General features: G+C 37.7%; 1 protein-coding gene across 1 annotated transcript in view; it reads left to right on the forward strand.

Moving 5' to 3' along the window:
• LRP1B (LDL receptor related protein 1B) overlaps window positions 1-19,233 on the forward strand; it is a 481,313-nt gene that overhangs the window by 383,844 nt on the left and 78,236 nt on the right. The window contains exons 59-62 of the mRNA XM_031057232.1: window positions 1,267-1,448; window positions 3,683-3,882; window positions 15,453-15,641; window positions 16,391-16,539. Of these exons, the coding sequence (XP_030913092.1) occupies window positions 1,267-1,448; window positions 3,683-3,882; window positions 15,453-15,641; window positions 16,391-16,539 (720 nt within the window). The remainder of the gene's footprint in view (window positions 1-1,266; window positions 1,449-3,682; window positions 3,883-15,452; window positions 15,642-16,390; window positions 16,540-19,233) is intronic.

The raw sequence follows: 19,233 nt of genomic DNA on the forward strand, positions 1-19,233 counted from the left end.
TGCTTTTACATATTCATAACTAGAAAATTGATTTAAAGCATCTCACCATATCCCTTCTTATCTTGAAGGCTTTTCCATGTCTTCAGATGGTAAATAAATTTAAAACTAGCACATTCAGTTATAAATAATACAGGTTTATACATGAAGTTTATTCTCTGTTGCCCATGCTGTTGGTGATGAAGATAACAGTAAATTAGAATGTACATCACAGTAATAAACCCATTATTAGTGCTTAAGAAATCTCATACATTTTCAAGTATTGCTTTCCAATTTGTGGGGTTTTTTTCTGAAGTTCTAGTTGCTCAAACCTTAATCAGGAATGAAATAGGTCAGGATAGATCTTCTCAGGAATAGAATTTCCAAGCCTAGAGGAAAGTGGACTCAAATGATTGTGAATATTCAAATATTACTGAACAGTTGACATGAAGTACTCCAGACAATCCAGAGTGACTCATGCCATGGTGAGATTTGTAATCACATATATCTAGAGGAATTTGTTCAAGTTCCACAATGATCCAAGTAATCAAAAACCCTGAGAATAACACATCCCTATCAGTAGTCTGTAAGCTTTCCAATAGGTGACTAAATTGCTTTTGTGTCTTAGCAATGTAGTCCTTTTGAAATTTAACTAATTCTTGGGAAGTTCCTCATTCTTCTGCCACATGAATGCTGGAAATAAAAGCACAGTAATTCCTTTCCAGCCAGTAACTCTGAGTGCTCTCATGGTCTCTCTGTCACGATGACATATGGCACTACTGTGACATTAAAATGAAGGATATGCTGATGGAGACTGCTGAGAGAAATGGGGAGATGAGCAGCAGATGTGCTCAAGGGCACACTGTGGGGAGAGCAGCCGCATCTCCACTCTGTTCTGTGGAACAAAAAATTGAATAGTGAAAGGGAGAAAAGTTTGCTTTTGTTTGATTTGTTTATTTTTTTTTACATTAAGAGAAAACTAAGTACTTGAGATGAAAAATGAAAGATCAAAAGTTTTTAAAAGATTTGGTAATTTCCTCTTTACAATATCATAGGATAGTCCATTCTCCCTCATTAGGAGGAAAGTGTCACATTGTTGTAGCTACTTAAGAAGTGTCATTACCTGAGAAGTGTCAGTGTTCAGCAGTGAATAACACCCATTTTTCACATGTTGTATGTCACTGTATCAAATATCCAGTCTCCCAATATCCTGGCATCAGTACCTCTCGAATTATTGTTCTTTTTCCCAGTTATTTAGATAAATAATTAATGTAACTTCTGCTTTTCCAGGTAGTTCACAATACAGCTGTTCCCAATGCCCTGGCTGTCGATTGGATTGGGAAGAATCTCTATTGGTCTGATACTGAAAAGAGAATTATTGAGGTGTCCAAACTCAATGGCTTGTACCCAACTGTCCTCGTGAGCAAGAGAGTGAAGTTTCCCAGAGATCTGTCCTTAGATCCTCAAGCTGGGTATGAAGCAGCCAATTTTCAGTACTTCCTATTAATCCTGATTTGATATTAAAATATATTTTATTCAAAAAATACATAGGAAATAATGCTTAGCTGTTTGTCAGTTTAGGTTTTTTAATCTAATATTCAGTGATAGGAGAAAGTTGTGGTGGTCTGGACTCTACCTAAACAAAGAAATGCAGTGTTTTTCCTTGCATAAAAATATAACCTATCTAGTTTACTATTTTTTTCAAGATAAAAGCTATTTTTTACTCTTTCTTAGAACTAGAATTTAATTTTCTTGCAACTGCACCCTTTCTTCCCTGTAAAATTGGGTAGGGAGGATGCAGACCTTTGTTTAATGTTTTCAAGATATGAAGACATGGGGTCTTTCTGTGGTTGCCTGGGCATCCCTGAGTATGCAAAATTCACTCTACAAAGTTAGTACAGAGAATCCCAGTCTTTCAGGAAGACTTAGATATATAAATAAATAGGCATAATAACTTACTGGGTTTTTTTTGGTGTGTACAGACAGCTTTCCAAAGCTGTTTTTACATTTTTATTGCTAAACATAAGCCCATGTTCATTTATTTTAATATAGAATTTTACTGGAAATAAAAACTCAAATTCAGAGTTATAATTTGAAATGGTGTTACTTGAATCTTGGTTTTTTGTTTTGTTTTTTTTTTTCTCACAAATGAGAAATGCTTAGTGAATTATGCTGCTGCTGCCATGCAGTTTGTTTCCAAAGAAAACATTTTTTGTTGGAGAGAGTGGAGAAAGCTTCCTCTGTCTGCTGCTTGTGTGGAGCAGGCTGGGTGCCAGCACATTGCACCTGTGTGTTGTAGGATACCTGTAACTGTTCTTAGGGCCACCATTTCCTCCTGCACACAAATTCTGTTCCAGGTGGTTATCAAGGATATGAGCTGCATCTGGATTTTGGAGAGCCTGTCCAAAGCCTGTAGAGCAGAATCAGCTTCCCAGCTGGAAAGATCTGTCCTGAGGTTCTGAGTAAATGGCACACAACAGCAGCCACATGCATCCATGTACTAAATAATGGGATTTTTCTTCCTGTATGGCAAACATGCTCTGCGTTGTGGTTAAATAGCATGTTGAGGGGAAAATTGCTGCTCAGCTTTCTGACAGTCTCTCTCAGTGTTTCACCCATTTTTAAACCCTCTGTGTAAGAAACTGTTTTAATGTTTTGCAGCTAGTACTTCTTGGAGCAATTCAATTTGCATTATGTGGCTGCATAACAGCAAAAAAAAGTTTTGTAACATGTGTAAAAAAAAAGGGTATGTAATACCATATTTCTGATAAATTTATTAATGATGCCATTTATGCAGGATGTGAGATTCACAAAGTCCAGTTTGGGTGGTACTTCAAATTCTAAGGTATCAAGACTAAGCCATTTAAATGCTCATTTTATTAGTCCACAATCAATTTAATAAAATCACACCTAGCATGGGGATTCCTATTCAAACCCTTTACATTCAGCACACCTATTTACAGACAGGTCCAGAAAACTCAAAGATTTATCTGGAAAGTGGAAATATTGTAGAGTAATTACTGATTTATTCTTGAGATCAACTAAATAAATTAAGCATTGAGTCACAGAATGGTTTGGTTTAGAAGAGACCTACAGATTATCCAATTTCAAACCCCCAAGATGGGCAGGGTTGCCATTCACTACCCCAGGTTGCTCAAAGCCCCATCCAGCCAGGTCATGGACACTTCCAGGGATGGGGCAGCCACAGCTTCTCTGGTCAATTATTGCTGCTGATGCCTTGTGAAGGCTGACCTAGAACAGAGACTAGACAGTTAAAGTAGGGATTTATTAGAAGGCCTCAATGGATCCACCTTGGACAGCACAAGAGCCCAGCTACACCCAAGATGAACCAAAATGGTCACAAAATGGATGAGCGCTCGCTGGGTCTCTCACTTTTCTAAGTTCTGCTCCATTTGCATATTGGAGTTAATTGTCCAATTCCAGCTTTAGCCCGTTCAGTCCCATCCTTCTTGTTTTTCTCTCTTCAGCCCACATTGTTTATGCTCTTGGGGCTGAGATTTGGATCATTTGTCCTTGGTCCCCAGCTAGAGCAGGAATTATTTTGTCTCCCTGCTCTGTGAAGAGAGCTCACCATCCCCTAATATGAAACTCAGAACTACACACTAAAAGCAGCACAGAATCCGAAAAATACAAAAACTAAACCTGAGGCATCACAGTTACTCAGGTGCTGTGTTTTGTTCCACAGATACCTGTACTGGATCGACTGCTGTGAGTCCCCCCACATTGGCCGTGTTGGGATGGATGGATCCAGGCAAGCTGTGGTTATAGAAACACAGATTTCCAGACCTATGGCTCTCACCATAGACTATGTCAACCACAGACTGTACTGGGCTGATGAGAACCACATTGAGTTTTCTGACATGGATGGAACTCACAGACATAAAGGTTGGTCAACACTTCAGTTGTTTTTCTTTTTCTGTTTGATGCTTTAAATGTTATGTATAGTTAGGTAAAAACTGTCCTTTAAAACCTTTTTCCAACCTTTTTTGAGATTTTTTTTCCTTTTATTAATACTTGAAAATTTGCTTTTCATTTTTGTTCTCTGCTATTGATATGAATAACTTTTAAATGTGCAGTACTATGTGTTTGTGGGAAAAATATCAAATAGAAAAAGAAACTTTTGGAACACAGACACCCTTTCAATTTTGTACTCTGGCATATATAGACATGTTCTTGATTAAGTTGCAAAGTGAGGGAAACTTGCTGTTCAAAGTAGAAGGGATAGATCCTCTGTGCCATGTGTCAGAATAGGGGGCTAAAATCAGCCTTTTCTCCTACCTCAGAAAGTCTGGAAAAACTATTAGTCTGCTCAGCATGAGACCAGTATTTCAAATGTAATTTGAGGCTTTCCTGGTAGATGGGTGAAATAATAATTTTTGAAATACTTATGCAATGAACTAATCTTTATCCCTGTGCTTTGCTTCTCACCTGACAGATAATTAAACAGCTTGTGTCATTTATCTGTAAAGTATTCCAAAAAAAAGTAAAATTCTACACCATGATGAATTGTTCTCATATTCCAAATTGTATAATTAAAGAGCTTTCATTTTAATTCAAATATATGAAATTATAAGTTTTTTGGGGGTTTTATTTGAGATGAAATTGTTACCTGAGCTCCTTCCTCAGGCTTTACCCAAACCTCAGCACTGCTGTACTGGTGGTAAAATTTCATGGATCTGGGCTTTTTTAGGCTTTTATCTCGTACTGGGTGCCTCCAGGTCTTCTCCAAACCACAACTGATGAAATAACTGCTTTTTTTTCAGATCAAAGGTTCACCATGAAATAAAAAACGGAAACCAACAAGTTTTCTAGCCCTTACATTCATGAATTGTAGGTTATAAATGCATCTTGAATAATTCAATGGCAGTTGTCTGAGATGGTAGATTGGAGACACTCTAGCAGTAGCTACAAGAGCTGTAAATATTCCCATTAATCTTAGCATAATATCCATGGGTTTTTTTGGGATGATCACGGGTCAGTTGTAACCTGCTCACCTAAGCAGCACTCACTCAGATACAGCCCTGAGCTGGATTGCTGCTGGCATTTTACTCTTCTGACAGAGGAAGCAAAGCTCCCTACTCCTCTTGATGTCATTCCCTGTGCTGCTGCCCTGCTTTTTGTTCTCATAAAATTATCCTTTTACTCTTCTTTCTGGGTCTTTCAAAGGAAAGAAGTAAAGAAGTAAATAATAGCCAATGTGTCTCTCTGAGCCCTAAACTGACCCCAGTGGTCAAACCTTTCTCAGTCTTCCCTTTCAGCCTGAGAGTTTCAGAATTTCTCTTTCCCCAAAAATGTCCTCCTGACACAAAACTCAGGAGATAGCTGCAAAATTCCAGCCAGACCATCTTCAGTGTCCATTGCCTTGGTCTCCAGCCTGTGGGGTTCTCCTGCACAATTGGATAAAATCAGTTTCAACTGCTTTATATCTGCAGAGTTAATGTCTTCTTCTGAGGATGCCTGATCTTGGAGAATAAGGAAATTTGTCACAATGCCACAGCAAATTTATCCAAATTGGGTACCAGTGAAGTATCTGAGGCATGCTCCAAGAGCAATAGTGACTTTGTGTAAAGCTGGTATCATGCTGCTTTTGAGGACGCATCTCTTTGAAGACCAGATGGTGTATAAATATTCAAGCCATAAGAAATTGAGCTTTGGGAGAAAAATCCTGAGGTATTTAAATTATGTGAAGGCAAGATTTTTTCTCTTAGGCAATCATTGAGGAGGATGAGGTTGGAAGAGACCTCATGGATCACCTAGTCCAACCTCATGGATCACCTAGTCCAATCTTTTCTGGGAAAAGTATAGTCTAGATGACCCACAACCATGTCCAGCTGCATCTTAGAAGTGTCCAATCCACCATTTCCTTGGGAAGATTATTCCAATGGCTCAGTGTTCTCACTGTGAAAAGTTTTCCTCTTGTCTCCAGCCAGAATCTTCCCAAGAGTTATCTGTTCCCATCAGCCCTTTCCTTTTCCATGCAAAAAGGGAGTCTCCATTTCTTTGCAGCCTCTTTAAAGGCTGGAATGTGGTGATGAGGTTTCTCTTCTTCAAAGTGAACAAGCCCAGTTGTCCCAGCCTTTGCTCTCATGGCAGCTTCCCAAGGCTTGGATCATCTTTGTGCCCCTGGTTTGGATCCTCTCCCACCTGTCCACACCTAATGCCTCTTGTCGCTTTCTGCTGTCAGGAGCTCCACTCAAAACATCATTAACATCATGAAGTTGTAGAAAAGTTTCTGTGGATGTAAGAAAACAGTGATAGAATTCTTGGTGTCTGAAACAGATGAAACAACCCATGAGTGCTCCAAGGAGAACTTTCACAGTTTTGCAGAGTTCACACGTAATGATCAATTTGCCTTTAATCAGTGTCTTTTCCCTTTCTCCCTGTTTTTTCCTGGAACAACCAACCAAAAAAAAATTAAGTTCTTTGTGATTCAGCACAAAACAAGAAATATTTTGGACGATGAAATTTAGTCATTGTAAAAGAATTATTTTAATAGGGGAAACTCAGTGTTCAAGTTCAGTGTTTGGAACTGTGATCTCCCTTGGCCTTCTGATATCTATAACCCACACTGATCAGCACTTAAATGAGAAAGATTAGGTTTTATCTCTTGTGATAACTGTGTTCCTTGGAGGCATGTTTTTCACGCAGATTTCATAGTCTGTTTTCCTTTGTCATTTTGGACATTTTAAATTGTCAAAGTTAAGTAAGGGGGAGATGGTTGAGTTTGCTCTCATCCTTCTTGTTTTCAAATGGAGAAGGATAAAAGCACAGATATGACAATCACAAAACACATTTTCATGGAGGAGAGGAAAAAGTGTGAACAGAAATGCTGTGAGTGATGCAATCTAAAGTGCTAATAATGGCAAACAGCATTTTCTCACCTGCTTCTGTGATCTCTGAGGATAAGGCTGTCTTGCTCTGAGGTTTTTTTCCTGAGACTATGATTTTTGGCTCTTAAATTGTCTGTTACAAAATCTATCAGAAAATGCCACAGAGATTTCAACAGACACAGCAAATATAAGTAACTTGTAACAATTAGTGGATTTCATATCATTAAGGGATGGTATGAGACAGTGTGCAGTGTTCTGTGCTCCACATCAGCTAATTTAGGATAATCACAATTTTAGGCTAATTATTGACATGCTGTCTGCTAAACCAAGGAGTGTTTATTACATGCAGTGGGAGTTTACATGTATTCAGATGTTGGTATTAAAATTTTTTCAACAAGTGTGGGATTCTTTTAAATTTGTTTGTTTCTTCTGAACCTTAAAGCTTTTTGAGGAGAACATCTGCTGCTTTTCTCTTGTAAAATTCCTCTGCATTTCAGCAGAGAAATTGTCTTTTATGATTGCCAAGGGACTCTTACTAAGAGTTTTGAAAACATGCTAACTAGGCCAGAAATCTTGGAGTGCTTGGGAGCTCTTCTTGGCGCTGGGGCAGCGATGACCTTGCTGAGCTGTTTGAAGTTTAATGCTTGGTTATATAAACTGTCTTTAGAGCTTAGCCAATTCAGCACTGCAGCATTCACAAATGTTGTACACTGTAAATGATTAAGCAAGTATTGAAGCACTAATCTGGCTAAGCACTAAGCTGGTTTACTTATGTGAGCTTTAAAAAAAAATAAATAAAAAATTTAAGAATTTGTCAGACTTAGCTGCTTTCTGTTCCCACAGCCCAGAGGAGATGCAAGCTTCACAGTTCCCTGGGTATCTGGTTGCTCCTTACAGGTTTTCCCAACCTTCAGGGCTCCTAAATCCCAGAGCTTCCTACATTCCCCCATTTCCTTTTCAAGATGAGCATTTCAGTAAAATGAAACTATAAAAGGGAAATCTGACAGTCCAGTTTAGGAAGTTATGAAACTTCTCTGAGATTACGCCTTAAACTGTGTCAAGTTGTTGGTTTATACTGTAAAAACAAAAAGTTGGGCACTACAATCCTTCATCTGACAGGGGCATGGAAATTAAGCAGTGGAAAAGTGTTGCACTTTAACTAAATTATTATTGTTCAATTACTTCTTTAGGTGTAATATAGTTGAGATAATAACTTTCCTGCAGGACATCTGTTTGAAAACACACTCTGTTCTTGAGACTGCTTCTTCCTGAATGTTTGCAATTCTCAGAATTGGACAGTATACATGCAAGTTTTGAAGTAACGAGTACAAGGGGTTTGGAGATTACAGTCACTTTAATTTCTGGTGGCTGTAATTTCAAATGTTGCTCATTGTAAGGAGTTTGCAGGTAGAAAATGAGTATTTGTGTCTAATTCTGAACTCTGCCACCAGAGTTTTAAAAGAGAATATGCCCAATTGTTTATAAAATTGTCCTAATGTAGAAATGATCTAAAAGATTACAGAAACCAATTCCTTCCAGATTTATACTGGAGGTTTTCATAGCTCAAAAATTAGAGAAGACTGAAAGAGGGTTTGTTTGCAAGAGCAGATGAGAAGTAGTTCTGATATGGCAACAGTTTGGGTTTTTTCCCAACTTTTCAGGAGTGTATAGAATTATTCATTGTAGCCATATGTGATAGCACAAATTGATAATTGCCTACTCTCCATTATTGACTTCTGGATTCACTTTTCATAATTGTTCCTATAAAATTCTCCAATCCATATGTCTTCCCAAATCTGATTACTTTATTTTATTTGGTTCCTTCTCTTTTAAAGGATAATATTCAGGAGAAATTGTTCAGATTCACCTATATTAAAGGCAATTCACTCAATTACTTTAAGGTTCCCCAGTCTCCAGTTTATGAAGATCAGTTTATGAAGGTGATGCCTTGTGAAGGCTGACCTAGAACAGAGGCTAGGCAGAGCTAAAGAATAAAGCAGGGATTTATTAGGAGGCCTCAATGGATCCACCTTGGGCAGCACAAGAACCCAGCCAGGGCTGCACCCAAGATGAACCAAAATGGGCACAAAATGCATGACCGCTCATGAGGTCTCACACTTTTATAACTTTTCTGATTCATTTGCATATTGGAATTAATTGTCCAATTACAGCTTTAGGTTATGCAGTCCCATCCTTCTTGTTTTTCTCTCTTCAGCCCATATTGTTTATGCTCTTGGGCCTGAGATTTGAATCATTTGTCCTTGGTCCCCAGCTAGAGAAGGAATTGTTTTGTCTCCCTGCTCTGCGAAGAGAGCTCACCATCCCCTGATATGAAGCTCAGAAGTACACACTAAAGCAGCACAGAATCTGAAAATACAAAAGCTAAAACCTGAGGCATCAAAGGTTGCCATCAGATTGGTTTCTGTATATTCCCCTGGTCTTGTGAAATATACTCAAATTAGATTATAAACTTCTGAAAATAGTTCACTATACTTAAAACTTCTCCATGAGCTGGACAAACTTCTCCTTGAGCCATCACAGATTTTAAGGGATGGGCATTACTTTCCATGCAGCTGCTCCTGTCAGGGGGCATCAGGACAGAGAACATAAACCACAGATTTTTTGTTTTCTCCATGTTCCAATCAACACCATGGAAAACAGGAGGATTTTGATCAAGGCAGTGGCAGTGTTGGACAGCTCCCATGGTTCCAGTAGAAGAAAAATGAAATAAACCAAAGTGGCCCAGTGGTTTATGTCCTCACAGTTGGATGGTGGCAGGAGAGGGAAAGATAAAAGAAGGAATAGCTTGGGAGTCACTGGGAATGGATATCAAAACCAAGACAGGAGTCTAAGGTGAGGGGCTGGCAGGCAGGTAAAAAGGTCCCTGTAAATCTGAAAAATAATTTAAAAACCTTTAAAACTCACTAACACACACAGTTGTTCTACTCAAATAGTGACTTGTGTATATTTGAGAGTAATTTATTGCGGCTCTGTACTGCTGTGGAGTTACTGGCATATAAACAACGGCTCACAGTGAATTAAAAAAGGTAATAAAACGTTTTAAAGTGGGACAATAAAATATTGCATTCCTAGTTTTTATCAATTGGTTTTATAGGCAGATTTTGAAAAATTTATGCATCTCTTCTCATGGTGTTGTTATATCTAATAGTGAAATTTAATATCTCAAACACATGAGTGCCTTAAGATGTTTAGATTTAAGGATAAATTTCCTGCTTCTTCAGTGATAGCAGTTTGGGGATGTATAACAAGTTTTGTGTGAGTTTGTTGAAATATTCTCAGTTTTCATTGTTTCAGTTACATTTTTATACTGGCAAAATATCCCATCACTGAATGCTAGGATTTTTAGCTTCCATACTTAACCCAATATGGAGGTGTGTGGTATATATGATGTATATATTAATTTTGCAGAAAGAAAGATTTATGCATGAACATTTTATTAAAGACATGAGTAATAACATCCTAAAACTATATGCATAGTTTATATATAGACTTTATCTATATAGTCCATGAATATTTTTTTGCTGTTCATTGAGTTTGACAGGTTTAGGTTTCTAAACCAAGTGTCAATTTCATAAAAGTAATAATGGTTGTAAAATGTCTTATCTTTAAAATAGAGTATTTTAATGTAATATACTTAAATTTAATTATATCTGTCAGAACTACATACTTTGTCACAAACTTAATAGAGATAATCTTATTGTCATTATTCATTATTAATTTTATGGACTAAGCACTTCAAATTCTTTATCAAAAGGAACAAGCATCAGGAGTGAGTAGTATAGAAAATAAAAAAGTATTGACTGTGTCTCAGAGAGGCTCCAAGTTGAATGTAAAATGAGACAGAAACAGCTACAAGGGAGTTCACTTGGCAAGGGGACAGTGGGGGCCGGGAATTGCTGCAGAAGAGATCAGCAATCTCCAGGTTTATTTGGTTTTGTAGGTTTAATTGTTACTTTCTTATTAAGTGTTGTTCTTCCTTGATGCAATTTGTCTTTGGAGGGTTTGTAACCACTGGTTCCATTTAGATCGAGATGTCAGTAGGCTTTTTGTTTCTGTTTATTGCAGTTCAGAAAATCAAGTTTCATGGAGTGGAATTCAAAATAGTACAGCCTGTTTTTTCTGGTTGGGTCACCCATGTAAATTTTCTGTGTTTGGGTGCCAAAATTCTTAAACAGAAACTGCTCTAATGCCACAGGGAAAGTCATTTAAATTGTTGCTTAACAATAATTAATTACCTTTAGCAATGGCTTCCCAGCACTGGCACTCTGGCTGGGTGAATTTTTGGGAAGAGCCTAACAGGGATCTTTCACCCCTTCTGTTTTTGTAGGTTTTGTACAAGGGCAGGGCAAGGTTGCAGCCCCCTGTTTTTGGAAAGGGAAGGGACACATTCCTTTCTGTCTTGGAAGTGATCAACCATCTTCTGGACATGATAGGGCACTGATAAATTTGATATTTTGATATATATCTATTTTTTGATAACTTTGGTAATTTTTTGTTTTTCTCTTAGAAGGGGTCAACATTTGTCCTTCAAAGGACACTTTTTCTTGGTACATCGATTTTACCACCCACCAGTGAGACCTTTTTTATTATTATTTGTGTTATTGTATTTGCTTTTCTATTCAGAAAAACTTGTGTTCCAATAAGAACCAAGGGAGCTGGGCTTCACTTCTGTATGGCTTCAGGTTCTGCAGCTCAGGAATCCTAGATGGAATGATTTTCATTCCTGGAATCAATTGAACATATTTTTATGCTTATGTAAATGTGCTCAAAAAATATAAGGGAAGCAGAGTTCACTTTTCAGAGAAAAGTAAACATTTGTATCACAAATATGACTTACAGCCTATGAATTTATATTCTTCCAACAAAATTGATACAAAATGCAGGAGAGAGAGAGACACAGATACACTTTGAGTCTGTCGTGGTTCTCATGTGTCTACATAACCATGTTCCCTCCTGTGGCTCTTCTCTTAAATTCATGCAGCACTTTATCTTCATTTGTTATGTTATATATTGTCATTTTTGTCTTCTAGTATCTAATAATTTTTATTTCCCACCACTTCTGATCTGTTGCCAGCCTCCTCATTTTTCCCTTTTGTTCCTTACCTGTGTTTTTTCCTCCTGTTTTCTGCAGCTTTCTGAAAGACCTGGGCACTCCTTCTCCTTCCTGCCTCCTCTTTCTTCCCACTTTTCTCATCTACTTGTTTGGGATTAGCCCTGTTTGGGATTAGCATTCAGAAAATCCATGGTTTATGGGTAAACTGAAACACCACTAGAGGATCAGAGTTGGCAGCAGGTGTGTTAGAAGAGGAGGAATTACAAGGAACTTGCCCAGCTCTGAGAGGAGGAGTTGTGGAGCAGAAAGGAATCACAAAATAATTTTTTTTTTAGCTTTAACAAAATATATTCCTTTCTTATTAATGGTTTTGAAATAGGATAAAATGTTTTCAAATAGCTGCTGCAGAGGAAACAGAGGTGCTTTGTTATGACTAACCTGCCTTTACTTTAAATTCATATAAAATAATCTGGTTTTGCAGTGCTTGACAAAGAAAGAGGAATAATGAGTCTTCCTCTCCTGTTTAAAACTGATTCACACCACAGAGCTTACTGTAGGGTTAATAATTAGTATTAATTAGGGTTAATAATTAGTATTAGACATACAATATTAGTACTGTATGTCATTTATGATGAGATCAATCAGCTAAAGCTTTTTTGGAGTTACAGGAAAGAGTCGAAAAAGGAAGTGGGTGTTTCTACTACTCCATAGATTTGTAAAAAATCAATATTCACTGCCTGAAATTTTGGAAAGTGTTAAACACTGATGTCCTCAAAGGCAAAGAATAAAGAGCATGAGAGACTATTTTACTGCTCCACCAGATAATCAGATGTAAAAATTATCTGGTTTGTGTTCATTTTTATTTGGTCATTCACAGTTGATGGGAACTGTAAATTCTCTTACATGTCAACAGTTCTGATGTTGCCTTGCTATAACTTATTAAAAGGCAAAGAAGAATTGTATTCAGCTATGGTAGAACAATTCCTTAAACAGTAAAGTCAGAATTGGTTGCCATTCAATACCTGTTGTCAGAAAACTCTCTCAGGCTTTACAGGTTTATCTTCTACAAGAAAATACATTTGGTTTTATGGTCAGCTTAGAAGAAATTTTATAGGTTTTTCTGTTATGTAATTATATTAATTCTTCTTTTTATAAGAATTTTATATTTTTATGGTCAGTGTAGGATTTTTGTCAGAAATATTTGTCCAGTGATTCTGTACTTATATTCTGCTTTACTTCAAATGGATTTTCATTTGCATACATGTGTACTATTCATTGCTTTCTTAATTGATTTTTTAATAACTTTGTTTCACAACAGAATACATTTAGCTTTAACAGCTTTAAATGGTGCAACTTTTTGTTGATTGTGACCTAATGAAAAGTTAATGCAGAAGCCCATTAAAATTACAGAGTTGCTCAGAAATAAAAATAGTGACAGGACAAACTGCAGCCTGAATCTGTGAGTGTTAAGCCATTAACAGTTCCAGCTTTATACCTATAAATGGTAATAATGGGAAACCTAGTTTTTAGAAACAAATATATTTTGTCATTCTTCTTTTAAAGAACATAAAAAGAAGAGAGTCTAGTAGTTGTTGCATTGTTCCTGATAAGGTGGGTTTATTTTTTAGAAATTTAAAAGAATTAAGCTTTTAAACCTGGTACTTGCAGAATTTATTTTTCTTTAAATAAAAGAAAATTGTACTTGAGTCAATGAACAATGTTGTTCTGTGCAGTGTTCTAACTGTAATATTTAATATTTTATGCCACACACGTAACTTGGCTTCCCTGTTAATGCAGTGTGATGGGACAATTCAGGCAGTGTAAGGTAATCTCCTGAATCTTCTTTAGCTCATGAATATAAAGTTTCATCTGGGTTTTGATGTATGTCTAGTCCAATGAAGGCTGGGTAAATTGTCTGGCTACTCACAAACATCCACAAAACCAGAGAATAAGCTTATTTTTCATATATCTATGCTTAGGGTATGGGTTTGCTTCGTGGAGATCCAAAATAAGGATGATTATTGGGTGTATTTTTCATTGGCAGGGAATAATAAAGATGATGAAATCAAAATAGCTTTTTTCTATTTAAATCTCTTCATGTATGTTAATGCTTTTATATGACCTTTTATTCTGATTTTAAACTTAACTTTGATCAGAAAAAGAGAAAACAGAGAGATAAAATAGGACATTTTTTGTCTTTAGAGAGACTGGAGTAAGACCTTGGACATCTTTAATTTTGTGCCAAAAGCAGAAGCAAGGATCATAATTTTTATGAACCAATACTGTGTCAGAACTGAAGCAAAAATAAGATAATTAGTTTTATGGAAAGCTTAAGTGCCTCATTCAGGGCAGCAGCTTCTGATGTCCCACCCTGCTTCTCCTGTCAGCCTGGTTCGTATTCCTCATTGGAAACATCACACAGTGGGACTCTACAAATCACAGAAATTATAAGAGGTTTTCTTGTACTGTACCGTGTATGGAACTGTGGCAAAGTTGCCTCTGTAATGATGATTAAGATTGAATTTGCCAAGATTTCTTTGGACTTTGACTGATTTCTTGGAAATGCTCTGAAGCTCTTTCAAAAATATCATATTCTTATTTCAGTGTGATAGATGTGGTTCATGGAGACATATAAGAATAATTGCAGGCCTATCAGCAAGGTCTCCTTGACCAGGGGGCAACATGCCCTGCACTGGAGTTCAGTACAGGGAGGACTGCTGGATAGAAAATTGAATTTTCTAAATTGTTGTTCCATATACTCAGTACCAGATCTCAGTGAGCTATGAAATGTTCCAATGGGAATTTGAGATTTGCCTACTCTATGTCAACACTTTTCAGGTAAAAAGATGCAGAAAATAAAGTAAAGGTGTTAAAGATGTGCTGGTTAAATGTGACAGTCAGCTGCTCTGCCTTTTCACCTCTATCAGTAATTAGGTGATTCAGCAACAAAAGATTATCATTTACAAATTAACTATTGTGGTGAGATATTCTCCTGTAACATTTATGATTACTCCTATTGATGTAAAAAGGAGGAAGGAAAAAAAAGGTGGCATTCAGTTACTGTTTACCAAGAACAAATACTTCAGGTTAAGGAGTGTACTGAACAATAAAGAATGCTCCAAAGCTTTTTCTCCCTTTTGTCCTTCCATCCTTTTCCAAGTGATGCTGGCTCATAATTTTGTGATACTGTAGCTATGGACTTTTTTTATATTGTGTGATTCTAGAAATTATCAATAATCCCCCTTACTGCAATGGTTTTTTTAATACCAATTTTTGGTTATTTTTCCTGTATCTCTTGCCAATATATTTTGATTAAATAAAATGCTATTAATTGTATGAAAGGATATTAAACACAGAGTATCAAGAGATGTATATGTTATGTTCTGGATGTTTTCTAATGACTTTTATTCCAGTAAAAGAGCCAATTTATGTTGCTTATGCAAAGGGTAGGGAAAATTACAGTGGGGAATATTTTAATACTGTGCAGTGGGGAATACTTTAGCTGGCAGTTTCCCAAGGGTGAGCATTAATCTGAGCATCTCTCCTTCCAGTCCCTAACCAAGACATCTCAGGGGTGATTGCACTGACACTGTTTGAGGATTACATCTACTGGACAGACGGGAAAACCAAATCCCTCAGCCGTGCCCACAAAACCTCTGGCTCGGACAGGCTCTCCCTGATTAACTCGTGGCACACCATCACAGACATCCAGGTGTATCATTCCTACAGGCAGCCTGATGGTAATTATCCTGTCTCTGCTTCCCAAGCAGCACATGGATGTGTTTAACTGAGTAGCCATGTGCTGAGGTACTGCATGCTCATTTATCTGCAATGATTGTTTCTGTTCTGCTTCAGATTGTGGAAGTTTTCACATTATCGTTTTTAAGCATAAATCTATGATTAATGTTTTAAGCACATCCAGTATTAAATACATCTAACAAAACTTGTTCAGTAGAGAGATAATTTATGTGCTTAAAAATAAACCCAAATACTGACTGCAAGAACTGTTAAGTTGCATTACAGTACAAGTTAACATTTTTTAAAAGGGGGACAGTGTGTTATGAAAACTTTTAACTTGGTTTTTTGAAAAGTGTTACTATTGCAGAAAAGTACTGCTAGATTGAGGGAATGTCAGAGAATGTGAGTGGTATGATTGTGTCTTGTCTGCTGATATCATTGTATTTGAATTGTAACTGCTATGAGGCAATTGACCTAGATAAGCTAACTTTTCTCTCATTATATTTTTAAAAAAGAGCTTTTTTCTTCCTCTCATTCCTTCAGTATTGAACTTACAGCCATGGTAATAATTCATTTTTGCATACAACAGAGAACAGCTTAAAGGCAGCAGAAAGAGTTTGCCTCTGTGGGTTTTTGATTTGGGACATTGTAAAGACAGTACATGGAACACAATTTCCTTCATCCATAAAGCAGATACCTTGAAATGTGCTGAGATGAAAGGCTGTGATCTACCTCCCTGTTCTGTCCACAGTGTCCAGACACGTGTGCACGCTGAACAATGGTGGCTGCAGCCACCTGTGCCTGCTGGCCCCTGACAAGCTGCACTCCTGTGCCTGCCCCACCAACTTCTACCTGGCCGCGGACAACAGGACGTGCCTGTCCAACTGCACTGCCAGCCAGGTATGGGGGGCAGGGGGTTGGGCTGCTCTGCTCCTGATGTGGAACAGGGAATGCTGGCTTCACCCAGGGAATGGGGAGCTTCAAAAGGAGCTCAGCACTCAGGGGGGCACTTGGAGCATTGTGAGCTCGCAAGCTCGCGGTGATCTCCCTGCTCGGCTTAGCCAGGAGGAGCTGGCTAATGGAAGAGTGGGAGCGATGGGTCTAGCCTGGAAAATAAAAGCTTTAATAACAAAAATGACAAAGGGGGTGCAGGGTACAGAGTCTGGATTGCAAAAGCCCCTTGGGCAAAGCAAACACACTCAGGTATAGGGGCACAAGGTCCAGGCAGGAAGGTGAGCTCAGAACACCACCTTGTAAGAAAAAAGTCCTGAACCAACAGAGAAGGAGAACTGGAAACTTGACCAAATACAGGATGGTTCTATTTGCATAATTCTAACTCCTATGAGCCCACTCTTCCCACCATGGCCTGGTCAGGTGTCCCCTCCCCTCAGTGTCCTGCCTGCCATGGTTTGTGGCCAAAGCCCTCTGCAAATGCATCTGAAGCAGGAATCCCATCTGGACAAGATTCCACAGAGCATTTCATCTCCAAGGCAAGTGGGAAACACTTGCAAATGGTTTTTTCTCCAGAGAATACAGGACTTGTTCACTTTCAAATGTTGGTGTTCCTGCCAGTCACCAGAACAAATACAGCTGCTAAACCCGTAAAAATAGCCTTGAAAAAACATTTGTCTGAAATATCAAAATACAAAGTGTGTGTAACAGTGATTTGGGATGCATGAATGAACTTTGCATTAAAAAAAGAAAACAAGCTCAGTCCAGTTAGAAAGATTGGAAATTATAGATTTGTGTTAAAAACAATCCAATAGGTAAAACAGAAAAAATTAATTAAAACACTAAGCTGTATTCCCTATTACATAAAAGAAAGACTTTTGAACACCAAAATTCCATCCACTTAAGACCCATATGGCCCTGATCCCTGATTTTTTCAGGGTTTTGTCTCTGCAGTTTAGAAGGGAATGCAAGTATCTTCATAACAACATCTCAGAGTTAGTGCCTATTTCCTGGAAATAACTTTCTGATGCCATTTTGACAGCCTGAATTCCCATGTGGTTAGCAGAACAAGTAGAAAACACAAGGAATGACAATTGTCTGAGTTTCTATTTGTCTCCTGCCTTTGGCATCCTCCTGCTGACCCCTCTGAGCTGCAGATTTGTGTTGGGGCAGTAACAGCTGCCCTTCAGCCCAGCCTGTTACACAGCAGGTCCCTCAAGGTGCTACAGGAATGATGTAGCTTCAGCTATAGGTTCTATATCATAAATGACTTTGAAACCTAATTTTTCTTGGCGGAAAAGATAAACTGAGCTAAGGCGCCAAATTTAATATACCATTTAATTACAGCTTTATTGAATAATCAACGATTTTTAAAATGTGTAAAAAAGCTGCCCAGACAGAAAATGAGATGCCTTGCCCTTCTGAATCTCTTGGTTTCTTTCCTTTCTGTGTTCATAGAGACATGAGGTAGGAAAACCAACATTTCTTAAATGCTGAGTGATAATCTACCCAGATTTTTATCTCTGACATGAGCCACATAATGTACTCAGCTTTTAGGTTTAGCCCTAGAAAATTACATCAGTTTGTTCCATTTGTTTTGTTTGCATTCTTCTTTCAGTCAGAACAGTCACCTGCGTAGAGAGTGAATACACAGCCTTCTTACAAAGGATTTTTCAGTTTTTTCTACAGATGTTTTATCCTTTTGAAAGTCTGGAAGGCTTTACATTTGGTTTGTTCATTTAATTCAAACAATGTAAGCAATACTGTACACAACACCACACATTAAGGCTCTTTTCTGTGACTGTGGGTGTTTGGGTTTATCTGGAAAAATGATATTGTCTGCTTCAACAGTCTACAAAAGCAGAATTGAAGTGTTTGCTGTGAATAAGACCTTCAAGAATCACAGAATGCAGCAAAATGTAATGAGCAGTTAGTGTTGAGGCATTGTAAGCCAGCATAACACGGTCATCGAAACTACAGTGATTTTTATCGCTTTGGCAACCTCAGTGCCAAATATCTCCAAATAAAAAAACCCCAAATTTAAAATACAAGTTCTATAAAATTATCAGCCAGAAAGTTATCTATACATCACCTCAAGCAGCTGATTTGGGGAAAAAAACCACTCCACAACTTGTAAAAGTTGTAATATCAGTATGATTCATTTTAGCATTGGGCTGATGTGGGATACCTTCTTTTAAAGGACAGGTGTACCTCCAAAAATTCCTGAGTCTGTTTTATCCCTCTAAGTTGTTGCATATGCATATGTATTAAACTGTTTTATCAATTTTTATGAGCCTGCACAGTTCTTCAGTCACATAGGTGTAATGTGGTGCTTGTAACCCGGATTCAGCTTTTCTGTTTGTTTTAGCCCCAAGGTCAGTGGGGCCCCTCTTTATTTCTCTTCAGCTTGGCTGCTTGCACTTTTCTAAGCAGCTTTGAATCTCCATTGTTTTCCCTGCAGAGAAGCTCTTTGTTTCTCTTTTGCGAGCACAACAAGTTAACAGATTGAACAAGTTTAAACAACATACTCCAACTAAAGCCAAAATTGGTTTCTAGCTTAAGTTAAATTTCGAAGCTCCTGTCTCACAGCGGAGATGATTTTCATAAACTGCGCCATTCCTGCTTATAAATAAATGAATGAAT

The sequence above is a fragment of the Geospiza fortis genome, unplaced genomic scaffold (genome assembly GCF_000277835.1).
Source record: "Geospiza fortis unplaced genomic scaffold, GeoFor_1.0 scaffold112, whole genome shotgun sequence".
Classification (NCBI taxonomy): domain Eukaryota; kingdom Metazoa; phylum Chordata; class Aves; order Passeriformes; family Thraupidae; genus Geospiza; species Geospiza fortis.